The sequence below is a fragment of the Apteryx mantelli genome, chromosome 10, assembly GCF_036417845.1.
Source record: "Apteryx mantelli isolate bAptMan1 chromosome 10, bAptMan1.hap1, whole genome shotgun sequence".
In the NCBI taxonomy this organism is placed as follows: Eukaryota; Metazoa; Chordata; class Aves; order Apterygiformes; family Apterygidae; genus Apteryx; species Apteryx mantelli.
In genome coordinates, this window is record NC_089987.1 from 22,225,890 (window position 1) to 22,243,750 (window position 17,861).

The 17,861-nt window shown below is 41.5% G+C and overlaps 1 protein-coding gene across 2 annotated transcripts in view; it reads left to right on the forward strand.

The window, feature by feature from the left end:
• Positions 1–17,861, forward strand: part of NUP93 (nucleoporin 93) — an 88,365-nt gene that overhangs the window by 53,622 nt on the left and 16,882 nt on the right. For both annotated transcript variants that reach the window (XM_067302675.1, XM_013949408.2), the window contains 6 exons: positions 2,211–2,339; positions 9,426–9,500; positions 11,643–11,732; positions 13,085–13,224; positions 14,994–15,126; positions 17,188–17,345. In XM_067302675.1, the coding sequence (XP_067158776.1) occupies positions 2,211–2,339; positions 9,426–9,500; positions 11,643–11,732; positions 13,085–13,224; positions 14,994–15,126; positions 17,188–17,345 (725 nt within the window). The remainder of the gene's footprint in view (positions 1–2,210; positions 2,340–9,425; positions 9,501–11,642; positions 11,733–13,084; positions 13,225–14,993; positions 15,127–17,187; positions 17,346–17,861) is intronic.

The following is a 17,861-nucleotide window of genomic DNA, read 5'->3' on the forward strand; positions in this document are numbered from 1 at the left end:
ATCTTTCACAGAATATAGCCTAATTAGAAGTTATGAAATACACGCTTAGATTTTGCAGAAGAAATAATTTTGTCAGTTATATTTCAGCAGCAGTATTCAGTAGGGTCAGGAAGTTCGTAGAGTTAAACCTGAGTTTGTACAAGCAGCTGTTGTATGTTAGGCACAGCACACTTGCTCCGACCCCCTCTGCACGAGAGCCTTTTTTTTTCTAGAGATGATAATGCCAGGATACTGGGTTCATTCCCTTTCTAACGCCGAGAACTGCCTTGTGCAATGACTTTGCATTCGGGGATGATGCTCGGTGAATTGTAGCTGTCTCTTCAGGTTACAGAGTTGAAGTGTGTCGCTTCCTGCATATGACAATATTCAGGTCTATGCAGCAGCAGTGCTGTAAGATTTAACTCTGTCTGTAGAAGAGCCGGAAAAATCATACGGCATCATGCTGTCCAAAGCAAGTCTCTTGTACAGGCAAACCAGTCCTCAAAGCGATGCGAAAGAAATTCTTACAGTAAGAATGTAAGAGTTCTCGCTTCGGGTCAGTAAAAGGGTTCGCTGAGCTCAGGTTTCTGTCCTCAAGGGGACCGATTCCTTGAGAGTCGGTAAGAAAAAAGGCCAGGTACAAAGTGAGCCTTCCCTAGCTAAACTCTTGTCTCTTCACCCCCAGCAAGCAGTTGTTTTGAGGATTTCCTGAGCTAGAGGTTGTCTGACATGAAATTTTTCTGGTCCTGTTCCTGAATCTGTTTATGCTTTTGGTATCTGTCATGTTCTGGGGTGATGAGTCCCACAATCGAATTATGCAGAATCCTTCCTGCTGTTTGTCTTGAACCTGCTGCCTGCAAATGTCATTGCGTGTTTCCTACTGCTTATGTTATGATTATGTTTCCCTACGTGTACACTTGGGACATCACATCAGGGTTAAAACTGATCCTGGGCTTCTTTCAAATGATGAAAAATAGTACTTAAGCATTATTAAATTATTTTAATTATATACAATTTACTGCAATTATTGATGAATACTTAAACCCTTGTTGAAATGATTATAGTGAAGGTAAGAAGACGACCACCTGTATTCTATATGAAAGTATAAAATGATTTGTTTCTTGTTTTCTTAATATATAAAATTTTACGCGCTCATTGCATGCGTGCACCAGAACTAAATGTTTGCCAAATGTCAGCATCTCTTATCAACTCAGTTATACTGCTGAACATTTTGCCCCTTAATTGATACTATCCTAACAGTGGGCCATAGTGAGATGAAAAATTTATTCAGCCGGCCAAAGCATGTAGGTATGTACGCTGTGGCAAACCATTGTGCGAAAGAGGGAGAGGAGGAGTTGGGAAAGGGAAAAGTGGAAGATCCAGTATAGCTTATTCTGGTGGCAATAGAAGAATATCTCCTGTCCCTGTATACTTGAGGCTGTCAGTTAGCATTGCACTAATGATAAAAGGAGCAGCTGTGAAGCATCATCTCTGTCCCAGTGCTATTGCCAAAATAAGGAGTATTAAGCAAACTTCTTTCCTTCCATAAGTTCTCCAGTCAGATCTGAAGATATTGTAGCACATCAGCCATTTTAAAGGTAAAAGTATGTTTGTTCTCAGGATAGGATTACCCTGTTTACTTTCCTGACTTTGAGGCTGAGAAAGACTTTCTGGTTCTTTGGCATTGACTGATTTTTTTTCCTTAATAATTTCGTTTTTAGTTTAAGATTCTTTTGGAAGCTTCATTCCTAACCTATTTCCCTTTTAAAAGAAAAACTTACTAGTAAAAACCTCAAAATAAAATATGGGAAATAAACATGCATCTCTCTTGAATGTAATAACAGTGAAACCTCTGTAGTCTCCAGGGAGGTTAAAAGCTAGCTGTTGGTAGAGAAATTAGCCTCAGCAAGCTGAGTGGATCAGTGATGACCTGGAAATTGTGCATGCGCTCTTTGGTGGTCGACAGCTAAATTAAAGGACAGTTGTCGGTTGAGAGGTGGGCAGAAGGCAAAGGCGGCACCTGCTTTCTGAATCCCCCTATACTTGAACAGGAGGCCTGTTAAAATAATATGCAGCATGTCCATGAGCTCTTGAGGGCTGACCAAGTTGACTGAACTAGTTAATATTTTCTGTTTTATATTTAAGATGGTCTATTAATAGCAGAGCTAGTTAGTGACTGCACATTGTATGGTGTTTCTGTATATTCCTTAACTCTTGTTGTTCGCGAACAGACCTTCGCTATGGCTGAGGAGTATCACCGAGAATCAATGCTGGTTGAATGGGAACAGGTGAAACAACGGATTCTTCATACCCTGCTTGCATCAGGGGAAGACGCTCTTGATTTTACCCAGGAAAATGAGGTAACTCTCGATCTTTCCAAGCACTATGCGTAGTCAGGCACAGCACTCACACAGCTAGCGTTCCAGCACTGCTGATACCACATTTGGATTATTGTGTAGATGCAACTGTGTGAAAAGAGCAATATCAAATCTCTAGTTAATTCTGAAATGGCTGTGACGGGCAGAATGCTTTGCCTGGCAAAATTTCAAACCTTTACCCTTGCGTTTCAAACTGCTGACCCTGCTTGAGCAGAGGGGTTGGACCAGATGATCGCCGGAGGTGCCTTCCAACCCCAACTATTCTGTGATTCTGTGAAATGATTATTTTTATTGACTGATTGGTACAGGCAATGGAGTCCTATTGCTGAAACTATGTATTATGCCACATATGTGCAATTTGGAACCTTAGTCACTAGATCAATACTCCCACGGGACAGAAAACACACTGGGGTAAATATTATCTTTGGGAAACTTTTGCAAGTCTAATGAGATCAGATAGCTTCTCAGCTCTTCTATAGGCCTTACAGTATCCCTTTCCAATATCCCTCTCTACTTGCCAGAATTTATGGCTTTTCTTAGGAGGGAGCTGAAGTTTCTCAGGTTTCTTGGCAAACTCAAATGAATATTAAAGTAAGGAGTATGTTTTTGTTACCTTGATTTCTCACAGAAGATGCCATTTCATGCAGGTTAAAGTTTTGTGCCTCTAAGACCTCTAGTGTTGAGCAATTCAAGGTTAAAATAACCAGTAGTGACCAAAGATGGTGAAAAGGTCTTGACTAGCAACTTGTAACATAGCATGAGGAATGTTTTAACTTAAAAGCTGCAGCTTACTCCCTTAAAAGAAAACGTTTCAGTTTTCTGAGTGGAATAAGGCATAGTCACATGCAGAGTTGTGGGAACTGCACCCCTCTGAGCTAGAGGCATTGGACATCAGCTGCGATCCCCAGAGCACAAAGTTGCATCACAGCCTATCATGCAATGTGCCAGACAAAACCGTAACCTTCAGAGGATGGGGTAGGAGGTGGGGAAAGCACGCTGCTGCGTTTTAAGGCCAGAAAACAGACCCATTCTTTTATAGCCTTGTTATTCCCCCCTTTTATTTATATATTTATATATTTAACATGCATATATATAAATATATGCTTATATATTTATTTAAATATATAAATGTGTGTTAAATATATATTTTTATATGTGTGTGTGTGTGTTAAATATATATATATAAAGCTGCTGTTCATTGGAGCGACTTATGGAGCTGCAAACTGCATTAAAGAAAAGCCCTTGGTGTTAATGGGCTATGACCTGTATAGGGATTTGGAAATAATTAAAGTTGTTAATGAAATGTCCCTTTCTGATTGCTGTTCTTTTAAATATAGGTTAATCCCAGTTAGCACACGTCTTTTTATAGAAGCTATCTTCTTGAGAAAGTATTTTACTGATACTTTACTGTGACTTTTCAGCAGGCTGTCCAGCTTTCCAATATTAGAAATGCTAAATAATGCAGGGTGAATTCATTTAAAACTAAAAGCAGCTACCCCATTATCTTGAGAGATGAGTCTGAAGACTTGACAGCTATACTGATAGCTTCTAACATCTTCGATTTGTGAGTTATTGGTTTGGGGTTTTCCTTTTGAAGCATAGATATTGGCTGCTAGGAGAAGCAATGTAATCTACTCTGAAATGGCAAAACGTCTTTTCCGATGTTGCAATATCAAAACAGGCACTAGCTCCAGTCCAAGGCACTTGAGATGCCAAGCATCAAATTGGTGGGAGGAAAAAAATCCATTGAATAGTTTTCATGAATTAGTTTAAAGACTGGATATATGCTATCACTCGGTAATAGTCCACTCTCCCTTTCAAAGCGCTCGTCGTATCAGTGTGTCATTTCAAGAGCATTTAAAATCCTTGATATATTCCAGTCTTAGCTTCAAGAAGTCAAAGGTCTGAGAGGTTTGAAGTGCATCTACTGTGTTAAAAGCCTGTTATCTAACCTCCCCACAGCAGGTTGTTCTTCTAAAGCCTTGTTCCAGTCAAATAAGTTTTTTTTGTGCATGTGACACAAACAGACACAGCCTGTAGAATATAGTAGAGGTTTAATTGATATCCTCTGGAGATGGAGAATCAACTGAAAAGGCACAGATCCAAACGCAACAGGGGGCCAGTCTGCCTGCGAGCCAATTCTCAAGCTTTGGGCAAGCTAATTTGGGCAGAATGAAATACCAACACATTATTCGTGGAAATAAGACCAATTAACAGGCAAACCTCGTGTTTCAAGGAAGCTAGCACAGGACTTGCCGCTCAGGTTTTCTGTTCCCCCTTGGCCGCCAGCCTGGCCCTTCTCCCTCAAGAAAAAAGAGAACTAATAAAAGGATGCTTCTTGGGGAAAGGGAGGAAAGCCTGGATTTATCTTCAAGATACCAAACGCCTGTGTTCTCAAGATGTTTGTTCTGTGTCTTGTTCCACTAGGTTCTGAGGCATGTCGCATGTCCTTTTCTTCCAGGTTTTTCTCTCCCCCCACCCCAGCTTTTCCACTCCTGCTGTCAGGCAACCCGCTCCCAGAGTGACTGAGACAGTCGCTCGCGGTTTTTACCCTGCCCGCTGTATTGTGCCTCTGTATCCCCTAAAATCCCAAGCGTTGCAAGATGCTTTTCCGCTCTCCCGCCGCACCAGCACGTATTTCGATAGCGTCTCTCCAGCCCAGTCTCCTGCGAAGTTTTACTGCATCTGCTGGCCAAGCCATTTGGAGCGCTGACAAAATGTCTGCCCAGGCTTCTGCTAAGGAATGTGCCTGTGCATATGCATGCGCGGGCGATGAATAATGCATCTTTATGCGCGTGCGGTTCGGTGCATGAGTGACGCTGCATGCTTGGCTGAGTACAAATAAAGGAGGACTCCTTTGAAAAGCGGCATCGCTAGGCAAAATGAATTTAAAGATACAAATGGTTTTCAGGAACAGATAGTATCCAAAATAAATATTACAGCTCTGAAGAGTCTTTTGGAATAGACCTAAATTCAGGATGGGGAGAAGCAAGTGTGGTTCATAAAAACAGCACAAGCCATTTAAGCAACAGCAGACTGCATACAGAGAAGGACGTGTGTGTGCACGTAAACTTCTTCGGTGCTTCGTGCACTACCCGCTTTTCCTTTTTTGCTTTTGCTGCTTCAGTTGTGCTTAAAAATGTGACCTAATACATGATTTGTCTAAGATGTGCCTAGCTGCTGTTCTCATCACATCTTTCATAATAACCTTTTCCCTGCTTGGTAAGCTCTGACCTGCTGCCAAAGGATGTCCCCAATCTCCTCCTTAACAGCAAAGATGCTGCTTTAAAATTGGTTCCTAGCTATGAAAGGACTGACTCCACAAATAGCCCTTTTGCAATTCCAGGTGGAGGGTGGAAACGGCCTTCCCCGTGCTGACTCACTGATTTAGTTTTCCTTTTGAAATTTGCTTTTAGCTCAGCCATGAGACGCTTCAATGAGTTCAGGTTTTTAAGTTTAATAACTCAAAAGCCAGAAGGCAAGTATAAGATGGAAAAAATAGGAAATAAAGTTGCTCCCATGGCTCTTGAAGTAGGAAATTAAAGCACAGGAAAAGCAAGAAAAATATTTCTGGAGTTTCTGGTGGTGTGTTCCCCTCCCCCCCCCCCCCCAAAGGACCACAGTGGTAGTCGGCACTGGAAGAATTTGCTTTCAGTATGGCAGTTTTCAGCTGTGCCAGCTTGTTAATAAAAGTGATCCTTGAAGTGTACTGGTTAGGGTAAAATTAAAACTGGAGAAGGGAGAGGGGGAAAAAAAACAGCAGAACCCTGGAACAGTTGTTTGTTAGTTTTAGGCATGTACTTTTGAGTTCGGATCCTACTCTGTGGGTTTTAACCTGTCAGTCATGCTCCATCCTCCGGAACGACAGCCACATGGATGCTCTTCGGCGCTGCAAAACAGCAGAAGAAAAAGGAACGAGACTCGCAAAATAAAGCCGCGGTCCTTATGTTTCTGGTGTTTGGGCACTGATTGAAAAGTGACACCGAGTCACAATGTACCCTTCTGCTCTTGCGTTAGACGATGAAACCTCATCAGTAATTAATGACACTGTCCATGATTTAGCGTTGCTTTAAATAACTCTTCAATTTCTCTAGCACAGCGTAGGGGAAGGCTGCAAAGTGCTATTTCTGCCACCCCGTCTGTTTCCCGGGAAACCTGCTTTAACGGCGTCTTTGTTCTTTAGAACAAAGAATTTGTCGGGTTTTTAGGTGGGTTTAAAGGAATTTGTGTCAGATGATTTGGCACTGAAAGAAAAATGCAAATAGTTTCAAATATCGGTGTCCATTAGGATTGACTGTGAGGAATGTGTTTAGTGTAAGTTTAGCTGCAGAAAGAATGGGACTTCTCTGGGTTTTTTTGGTAAGGTATTTTGTTTATACTACCTAAGATCTAAATGTATCTGTCTAATTTTATGATGAGGTTGGCATAATTTGAATTGCACTGTTACTGAGAAATTAATGCAGGGATAAATTCCAGAAACTTCCTTGATAGTTTAGATTAAAAAGATATGGTCCAAGTTCATCTTTGGTACCTTCATTCATTTATATCTCATTATATCAGGGACAAACAAAACTGGGTGGTATTCTTTTCTGTAGTCAGCTGTTGTATGCTATGCAAAAAGCGTAAATCACAAATATCACAAATTTCTCATATTTTCTGAATAAATATCAATGCCCTTAGCCTCACCTGTCAAGTTCTAGCAAACTCAAAACAGCTTCTTTCCCATTGCAATCCTGTGATTGTGTATGTCTTTAAATTTTAAATTGCTTAAAATTTTCCTATTCAAAGCTCCCGGACTTGGACAAATACAGCCATCGTCTTAGCAAGAGCGTATACTCAGGGGTGCAATGGAGCTACTACACAGTAGAAGATAAACTAGGTTAAACTGGTATCAAATTAAAATTAAAACAGTCTCTCAGGCCTTCCCAAATGCTTGAGGGCATAGACTGATCGGCACCATGCCTGCAAGTTCATCGATGTAGTATTTTAATTCCAAGTTGGGAGGGATACAGCTCTCCAATGGGAGATGCTTGTGAAAACCCACCAGCATTTCTTCCTCCTGTGAAAGGAGGAACTGCTACAGTGTCGCTCCCGGGAGAAAACAGGTCCATTTCTCAGATCTTCCCCCGAAATCTGTGCAAGCCAGCTCATTTAGGAACATGGGTCCTGCCCTACTGCAGCATGGCGGGTGTCTGCAAAACTGAATTTTTAAGTAGGTTAAACAAAAGTGGAAATAGCAATTTTCCGTTGCGTTTGAGCTTTGTTTAGGTTGTTTGCTTGCAAAGGCAGCAAGTCAGTCGCGTTTAATTGAGCTCTTCCAGGAAAGGCTATAACGTGCCCTTAAGCAATACTTGAAGGTGATCCTGTCTGCACATTAAAGTGCTAAAACTCTGGATAAATGGCGCAAGGGAAAGTAAAGCTATTTGACAGTATCTATAAGGTGCAGGATAATAGCTAACGAGGATGTGCAGCTAGCCGTAACCAACTTTAGCGGTTAAAAAGCTTTGTTTTAAAACTCTGCAAATGTACCTGCTCCTTCTCAGAATAAGTTATCGATTCCAATTTAAGGGAATATAGATGAACCTGAGTTATATGGTAATAAACCATGGCCGTTCCCAGTGCTTGCTTACAGCTACTTCCAGTATTTAGCTTATGTGCTTTGCATCCTCTCTCCTGGGGGAAGTAAACAGCCAGCTTAGATCCTCCTAATTGCACCTGAGCTAGACACCTAAAGTAAGTTAAGCGAGGTTTGTGGGGAGAGGTGTCATCTCTTACCAGGCCAACTACGCCTGAGACAGTCAAATGAGCTTTTGGGCTTGAAGTCTGAAAATCAAAGGCTGTTGCTTCGGTTTCAGCCTTGAAAACATGCTTGCTTTGCTAGAAGCCTGTCTGCTCCTCCTCCCCTGTCCCAGCTCTGTCAGAGGGCTTAATAACAGGTATTATGCTTCCATACTAAGCTTGTCTTGCTTTTATCTTCAGACCATCGTGGCTATAGCACTGCTGTTGGAGCAGGCGATATTAAAGGACTGCTTACCTCAAAGGGATCTGTCTTTAAAATTATAGTACTTTTTTTTTTAATTTTCAAACACAAGACTTGTAATGCTGATGCTGAAACAAAGAATTACATTTTTAGGAAGCTGGAAAAACTGGAGAGTATTGCCTACTTAGTTGAGATTGTTTTTTCCACTGGGGTGGTGGATATCTGTGTTTAGGGGAGGTTACACCAAAGACATACCTATGATTGTGGCTTTATACAGTATAAGAAAATTATGGTGGTATTTTATTTCAGTTTTCCGCAGAGAGCACAAACTTTGCACGCTATGACTCTGTGAGCTGTGCCCCACTATACAGTGAGAACGCCTCAAGCCTGGCATAGGCTCTGTGGGTGGGAAGATGATTCATTCAGGCCAGAGTATTGCTAGCTTCCTTCCTCCCCTGCAGCAGACCAGCCAAGGGGCACTTCTGGGGAGATAATCGAATATTGCAGGCCCATTTTGAGTGTCTGAATACACGGCACTGGAGCAGAATTGGAACGTCAGACTTGCTAGACTGGATCCATTGAGCTGGTCAGTCAAGTTCGGCGTCCTTGCTGTGATGGAGGCGCAGACCAGATGCTTTGTGGGGAGGTACTGAACTTTATAATAGGCACCTTTCAGGAAACAAAAGCAAATTGCTATTAAAAGATACTATTTAGAGCAGCTGATGTCCTAAATCTAGAGAGCTGGTGGTTGGTTTGTGTGCTGAGTAGGGAGAATTTCTTTCACTTTATACATAAACTTGGTGTTGTGTTTAAGCTATATTAGGAGGCTAATAGGATATCGCATTGAAACTGTGCATTTTACTCTGTGAAGAGTTCAAGAACTTGGTAAGCTCTGTCAAGCATGCAGTTTTGCATTTGTACTTTGGGAATAGATACACTGGCAAAATGCATTGCAGTGGTTTTATACCTTCTGTATAGTGAACTGTCAGAAGACTAAAACTGAATACGAAGACTGAAGAGTTTGACTGTATTTGGGGAGAAGAAACATACCCAAACCTTTAATAACTGTTGTGCTTCTCTTTAAACAGCCTAGCTACGTCGGTGAGTTGGGCCCTCCAGGTCGCAGCTCTTTGGACAATGTGGAGATGGCGTATGCTCGGCAGGTGAGTGTATTGGAAAGGAATGCAAAAGCACAGTTAATAACATTTTCTGCAGAGATAGATACGTGCATAGAAAAATATGGCATGTTAAGCACAAAAGCATCTGTCTGGGTTTAAAATGCAGTTGGAAAATATAAGAAATTTAGCCTGACTTTTCTTGGAAATGTACTTGTCTATCTGCTGCATAATTTGCATCGAAAGGAGATCCTGAACGCCATGTGTGTTTATAGAAATAATTTGTGTTTATATAGTAAACTGAAATTCTTTTATGCTTTAAAAAAATTTTTTTAGAACTCTTGTCAAAGTATAAAACTATGTAAATGAAGACTTTAAATTCCCTTCATTCTTACAAAAAAAGATGCTGAAGTCTTAATCCTGATGTTTGCCAAACTATATGCTCTTTTAATGGGATCACTTATGTGGAGCTCTAGCACACCAGCTATGCATTAATATGTCTGGCAGCATTAGAATGCCTCTGAAATTTTGCAGAGAAAACTGATAAATCTTTACATAACCAATTTGTTACTTTTGTTATTTGAGAAGTTCTGTTTACCAGCACTGTTAGAAGCAAAATGAAAGATAAGGACTTGATTTCTCAAAATGGAATATGTAAAACTACATAGACAAAGCGTTGCCTAATTCGCACACAATTACGCTTATTGTGTGCGTTGGCTCAGTCTTTGCTCAGCCAGATAGCAGCTTGTACATCTGTTTTGCCATGTCTGCATTCAGTTATGGTAACCGTGTGCGGAAGTGAATCACAAAATAGGGTGCATGGTTGTGCTGACAGTGTATATTTGATTTAGTGAGTGTTATTAGTACATTATTCTGTCTTATCTCCACTGTAATATTCCTGCATTAAGGGCCTTCCTCGTGGTATGATTGCATCCAGCTACCATCATCGTTCCCCAGTATTTTGTGAACACAGAAAGCTCAACTTTTCTAGCAATGCTAGTGACAGGGAAAGCCTCTGAGTCACAGTTTCTTCCCGCGACGGGAGCAGGTGGACTTCCGTCAGATTTACGGCCTGCGTGCAGACTGGTTGTGCCGTGCCTTGGAAGCATGGCATTCGCCTACCGGCTTCTGCTACCGGAGCAGTTCATGCAGCCGTCGTGTGCTGCTGGCAAGCCCACAGCGAAACCTGCCGCAGCTCAGCTCTTCTTAACCGTACCCTGCTTGAGCGCGAAAGAGCCTGCGTTTTAAGGCTGCTATCATATAAGGCTCCTATGGATTTCAGTGGGTAGTTAGGGCAGCCCTGAAGATCAGGCAGTCCGTGCTGTTCCCGTTCATCATTGGCTACAAAATGTGTTTTAATTATTCTAAAATAATTGTTCTTCATGCATTGTTCAGACTCTTTCACAGAAACACAGTGAAGTCCACAAACGTGATTGCACTCATGCTAGGTTCTGGCTGGGATCCCAAACTCAGCATCTTGTTTGTGCTGGGATGTTGGTGAAGCAGTGTATGTGAGAAGGGAGGATTTAGGGTAATCCAGCACCTCCTTTGCAGCACTGCAAATGATTATTTTTGGAGGGAGCTGGAAGGTGGAAGGTGTTTGGGCTGGGAGTAGAATAAACAATAATAGAAGTAGTAGTAGTAGTAGTAGTAAAGTAAGACCAAGATTTAAAACAAAACCAAAGTGGGGGCATACATTTAAGAGGAGGTTTTGGAGGGCCAGGTTCCCATGTTCTTTTCTCCTGTGTCAGGGTTCCTGAATGCTTCTGCCATAAAACAGCAAAATTCTGTTTCACCCATGTCAGCAGGTAGGAGGCTGCCACGCAAGGGAATATCACTGCCGTTCAGTTGTCGGGTCTCTTCTGGATCTTTTTCCTCCAACAGTTAGGTGCAATTAGCCTAACGTGGCATTTGGTGCAATGCTTTGCCCTGCAGAACCCCTGAGCAGCTGCATTTCTGTCCTCCTCCAGGCAGGCCTGGGGCTTTGGGTACTGTGGACATGCAGTTCATGCTGTTATCCATTCCTCTCTTGTGTCCAGATTAGGAGCAACTAATGTGGGAGGGAAGGAGAAGGGATTTGTTGGGGATACTCCATTCTTGAAGCCTGGTTCAGGTTTTGCTGCCATGGCTGGGGAGGGAGAAGGGGAGAAATATATATCGTTAAACTTGCTTACTTTTGATATGTTTCAGATTTATATTTATAATGAGAAGATAGTGAATGGACATCTGCAGCCTAACCTGGTGGACCTTTGCGCTGCTGTTGCAGAACTGGATGATAAGGTGCTGCCAATAAGTTAACCTAAGGAGATGTATTTAATCTGTTTTCAGCTGTGATTAACAGCTTGCTGACATTGGTGGAAAAATACTGATATTGCCAAAAAAGAATTGCAGGGCTCCACAGAAAACACAGAGCCAATACTGGAATCTTCTTGAATACAGTGGGGCTCACCTGTGATAAACCTGGTAATGATGAAAATCTCTTAGCAAAATGAGAAAGAAAAGAACCTGGTTTCACAGCAATGTCCCATCATGAACAGTGAGCTGTTAGGAGAAAAAGTTGCTTTTCATTTGAAATGACTTTTGTTGTGTTTTGTTTTCAAAATTGACCTCCCAATATCCTTGTATACCATATTCTTTGAGCAGCATTAGCAGTAGATGAAAGGTGTGCTATAAGGCCAGGCAAAACCCCTAGGAGTGACTTTAAACCAATGTTCTGTCTGCTTTTCCTTTTTTCCACTCCTTCAGTTGTGTTGTTTTGATCCACCCCCAAAAAACAAATACATAAACTTGATGACCTTTGAGAAATGCACAGAGAAAATATTGCAGGAGGTCAAGTCATCAGAAATCTCTGCAAATGGGGAGAGCAAAAAGCTGTTTGGAAGCTGAGGCAAATGCCTTGGTCAGATCTGAGTTACAGATGTGCATCTTTGCTTTTTGAACAACTCTTCATTTTGTTTAGGGATGGTGTGGTGAGTTTCAATATTCTTGCTGCTTTGAAGCACTTGAGATCAAACACCTGCCCTTGCTGAAGCTAACGGTGCTGTTACTTCTCCTCAGTATTTTGCCCTTTCAGCAAAGATGCTCTGGTCCTGTAGACACTGCTATAGCTTCTTCTTTGTGAATGTGCAGACCTGGATGGTTTTCAGACTTTTTTCCTAACTGAGTCTTTGTCCAAGTGATCATTGTGATATAAATGTTTCTCATCATGGCTGTGATCGTACAGCTTTCCAAGGGCAACCAGAGCAATTGCTTAGTTGGAAAGCTGATGTAGTGACAGTATTTACTGAGTGGGATGTATGAGCTGGAAATGGAGAAGGATGCTTAGCATCAAATACCCAGCCTAGTTTTGGAAACCATTGTCAATCCTGCATGACAGTTGCAGGTAAAATCTTTATAGCCATCTTCTCCTTATACAAGAAGAATGCAGAGAATCCTGTAGACTCTGAATTCTGCTGGGCAGAAGTGGCTTACCTTCATGGTTGCTTTCAGTGTCTCCATTACAAATCTAACCTGACTGAAATTGTTCCCATGCTTCTGTGCTTTTTTTCCAGCATAAAAATACTGTATAGCTCAAAACGGTTCCTTGCTCATCTCTGTGCTAATCATTGTTGTGTGCAACGGCTCGTTTATAGAACATCTCTGAGATGTGGGCCATGGTGAAACAAATGACCGACGTTACCCTGGTTCCTGCTAGCGATGCCTTGAAAGTCCGGACCAACATGGAGGTGCGTATGGAGTTCGTGAGGCAGGCTCTGCACTACCTGGAACAAAGGTAAGGAGAATACTATGGATGGTTTGATGGTTCCTTAACAACAAGCCAGAATGACTTTGTAATACGGACAAGCACATCACTAAGTCAACTACATAGTGCTGCTTTCAGGAATGTCTGCCTGTCTTTTTTGTTCTGTGGGACTTAGAGGAGTCCCTTGGAGGATAGAACTGTTCTAGTTAAAAAGGCCTTGAGTCCACTGGGAAGTCCTTTAGAAGACACAAAGACCTTTTATTCTTCCTTCCATGTTGCTCTTAAAGATTTTGTATCTGTCATAGTGATAAGATTTTTCACTTGTAGAAAGAGATTTATATCCCCTCCACAAAAATATTCTCCTTTTTCAGTGCTTCCTTTCTCCTGCCGATCACCTGGAGCTAGTGCAGGGTGGAAGTGAGGATAGCACTGTGGAGAAATCTGCTGCAATGAGTCAGTCTGATCATGCAATTTCTACACTGAAAGGTGTATGTAAAATTTCAAGGGACTGGAATTGAAACATCTACAAATCATTTCCAGACTGTGGAAAAGTGGCCTGCTTTCTGTCTCAGCAAATATCACAGGGGCCTAAGCTCCTTGACAGAGAAGATATTTGCACAGTTGCAGGCCATGGAGCTGACAGAATGGCTGTAGAGAGGAAGCCCAAAGCTGAATCCTCTGGATGGCAGTGTTACCTATTCACTGCACACGTGCTCACAGACCTCGATATCGCAGTGTCTCTTATCTAATAGCTGCCGACACCATGCTAGCAGGATAGTTCAACAGTGGAAAGCAAACAAGAGACACAGCATAGCGAGTAGGTGTTTGTCGCAGATACTGGTCTGTCATCTGAGCACTGGAGGTGCTGCACTTTGGTACAGTACCCTGGGAGGAGATGTTTTCATCTCCTGGCACAGCTTCCTCTTTGCCCCTAATGGTTGTTGAAATCTAGCACTGCCCACAGCTGTTCTTGCAGCAGTTGCTTTGGAGCAGGTGTTAGTGATTTTAAGCCCCGAGGAGCATGTGCTTAACTCGTCTGTAAAGTCAGAGTTGTTATCAAGATACACTGATGCTTGCCAAGGTTTGGCATAGCTTTTCACGGTCTTGTAGCCTGGTGGTCTGTAGCTAGGAAGGAAAGTAGGAAGTAGTATATATGCGCTAGTCCATGGTGTGCTGCAGAGAAAAACAGGACCTCAGCTAATCTATTCCTGCTGCTATAGAAGTATTGCTACGGTGTACTAACTTTTGAGACTGCTGCCTCTAAACATGAATAGTTGTTATATTGACCTGCCATGATAAACGGCTTTCACAGGTTCTTTTAGAAGGTGTTCTCAAAGCTGCCTTTACCAGTTTGTTTTTCTCTAAATTCTCTTTATGTCTGCAATTTCCCTGTGATAAGTCCATGGCTCTAAGGTTTACGTTTGTCTGTAGTGGAGGGGAGAGGAGAGGCAAATGCATGTGTAGTATTTAAATGTTCTTTTGTAACAGCACTGAGAGTTAATGCAGTAGGATGGAAAGGATTTGTGGCAGTTGCATAGTTGAGCTGAACGTAATACTAAGAGCCCAATGAGAAGAACCTGCACTAGTGCACCACAGACTTCAAAGTGTGGTTTCTCACAAGGTTTCCAAATATCAGTATCTTCCTAAAGCAACATAACTCTTTGGCTAATTTTGTTGCCATGATAATGTTTCAACATCTGAGTAATTTGCTTAAAGATTGCTGATTCCACTGAATCTGGAAGGCAATGGATGTTTTTTGCAGCAAGTATATTTTAGCCTGTTCACGTGGTTTCTTTCAGTTACAAGAATTACACCTTTGTGACGGTGTTTGGAAACTTGCACCAGGCTCAGCTGGGTGGAGTTCCTGGGACCTACCAACTAGTCCGCAGTTTCTTGAACATCAAACTCCCTGCACCCGTCCCTGGTCTCCAGGTATGTCCATCTCCTTCAGTGACCGAGCTAAAATAATAACAAATCTGTTTGCTCCAGTACAGCCAGGAAAATAGAAAAGCTTCCAGTGGCTTTGTGTTGTTTAAATTGTTTTAGGCAGTGGGTTCTTATTTCTTCTCCAGAATTTTTTTTTAGTAAAATGGAAGGTAGTAGACAAAATCCCTTTGACTGAATTCAGAGCTAGTCCCAGAAGTATGGTGGTGGTCAGTAGTTCTAGAAATTATAGTCTCTTCTGATCATTTTTAAAGAGGTATTAAAGTGTTAAAATATGTTAAGATAGTTCAAAACAGCAAAAACATATTGAGATTTAATAGTCCATGTTATCACTTTTTTCTTTTTTTCTTTTTTCTTTTTTTCTTTTTTCTTTTTTTTCTTTTTTCTTTTTTTTCTTTTTTCTTTTTTTTCTTTTTTCTTTTTTCTCTCTTTTCTCTTTTCTCTTTTCTCTTTTCTCTTTTCTCTTTTCTCTTTTCTCTTTTCTCTTTTCTCTTTTCTCTTTTCTCTTTTCTCTTTTCTCTTTTCTCTTTTTTTCTTTTTTTCTTTTTTTCTTTTTTCTTTTTTTCTTTTTTTTCTTTTTTTTTAGCACCCATTGTAAGATGCTGACACCAGTTGTTAATGGTTAAATATCTAATGAATTAATCTGAATTGTAGCCAAAACCTTTCTATTTAGGAGTCTGAATAAAATCCTGTTCATCTGTCCATAGTAGCAGGTCCTAGCTGTGCACCTGCAAAATTACCAGGGCTTACAGGCAATTTGGGTTGAAAAAATCAAAAATTAAATGAAACAATAGTAAATATGTAATATTGGAAACCAAATAGCTGAGTTTTGTTGCCTTGCTTACCTGCTGAGGTCTGTGATTAGTTTGGTGTCTTTCTGTTTCAGTACAGACATTTTTAATACCTCAGCGGTCACAGCCAAAGCCCGTTGAAGCCTGTTAAATCTCCCAGCTCAGCTGTTGCAAATAGAATTTTCTCTTGTAGCTGGAAAGCTCTGAGTTTGCCTTTTAAATGGCACCTTGAATGTCTGGCAGTAACTGGAAAGCATTCTTCTTATACAAAGTTACCTTCTTTTGATGTAGTAAGCCTGAGACATTTCCCTCTTGGTTGCCGCAAATAGGCAAAAGGAGGCCTGCAGCCTTGTTTCATCTCCCAAATGCAGCAGTCTAAAATACCTCAGCAGAGTCGTCCCCGTAAGACTTATCAGTAGCCTGGTACTGCAGTGGGTTTGTTTGCACCATCCGCAAAAAGCGGAGGGATGAGTCAAGACAGTAACTCCATTTTGGAGGGGAATATCTGAAAGGTTTGGCTTTGTTCATACAAACCAAGCGTGGCCGGTATATCTGCTTTTGCGTGCTGTCGACACTGGGATTTGTTTGGGGGCTTTTGTTTGGTCTTTTTCTGTGTTTGGACTTACCTCCTGTCAGCCTTTTCCCCTCCCAAAGAGGAGAGTGCCCGTCTGCACTCGGAATGGGTCAGTAGGAGACTGCAGTCAGCTGGGAGGTTAGCCGCTTCCCCGGGAGGGTGCGTGGAGCCTCGTACAGGCTGCGGACGGCACGAAGTCAAGCAGCTGAGCTCAACGCTTGGCACTCAAATAAATAATAAAACCTGTGTAAAGTGGATGGATAAATGTTGTAAGTGTTCCTTCCTTTTGAAGCGGACAGTGAAAACTCCTGGGAGGGGAGGATATATATATGCTAGTTCTGGTTTTGCCAAATCTCTCCCAGAACTGAAATCAAAAGGGAGTCGCATCCTTTGCTGCAAGGATGTGCACAGCTTTCACAGGACTTAAACCTCCTGACTTCTGCCCCTGGTCTCCAGGTGTGTCCATCTCCTTCAGTGACTGAGCTAAAATAATAACCCAAATCTGTTTGCTCCAGTACTGCCAGGACTCTGACTTCTGTAATGCAAGCAGAATTTTCACCAAAATCAGTGTATAGGTGTAAGGACAGAAATAATGAACTAGGCAGTTGATATGTATAAAGAAAAATAAGTCAAATATGCTGCTTAAAAATATATGTATTTTTTTTCTTTGTGTTCATCTTTCAGGATGGTGAGGTGGAAGGCCACCCTGTTTGGGCACTGATTTACTACTGCATGCGCTGCGGAGATTTGACTGCAGCCATGCATGTGGTGAAGCGAGCACAGCACCAGCTGGGAGAGTTTAAAACCTGGTTCCAGGAATACATGCACAGTAAAGATAAAAGGTAATTGGGAATGAGGGAAGATCTTTGAAGGACAGAAACTGCTGTGAAGTAGTGAAACAGGCAGTGGCTTGGTATAAATATAAAGGGCTCAAGTTCCTTCTGGTGGTAACGGCTGCCTGGTGTTTGTATTACTTAAATTACATGTAAGAAGTTTGCATATTTTAATTTATGGCTTTGAAGTCTAGAAATCTTGACAGAGTAGTTTGAAAATATGCACAATTTCACATTTCAAAAATAATACAATGGTGTAGCTTTGCTTTTTTACCATTGGAGCTGCTTTATGTGTAATGATACGATACTGCATATGACAGATGAGATTTAGTATGCTGTCATAAATCCTATGTCTTTTTATTTCCCACTTGTTTTTTATTTTAGTAGATTGTCCTTTGAGGAACACTTTACCATGCCTGTTTTCATAAGAATGCCACCCAATAGAAGCAAGTAGTGTTTGTTACAGGCCTTTAGAGGCATTTCATCTCAGATCTTTCTTGTGCTTATTCTCATGCTCCAGCATTT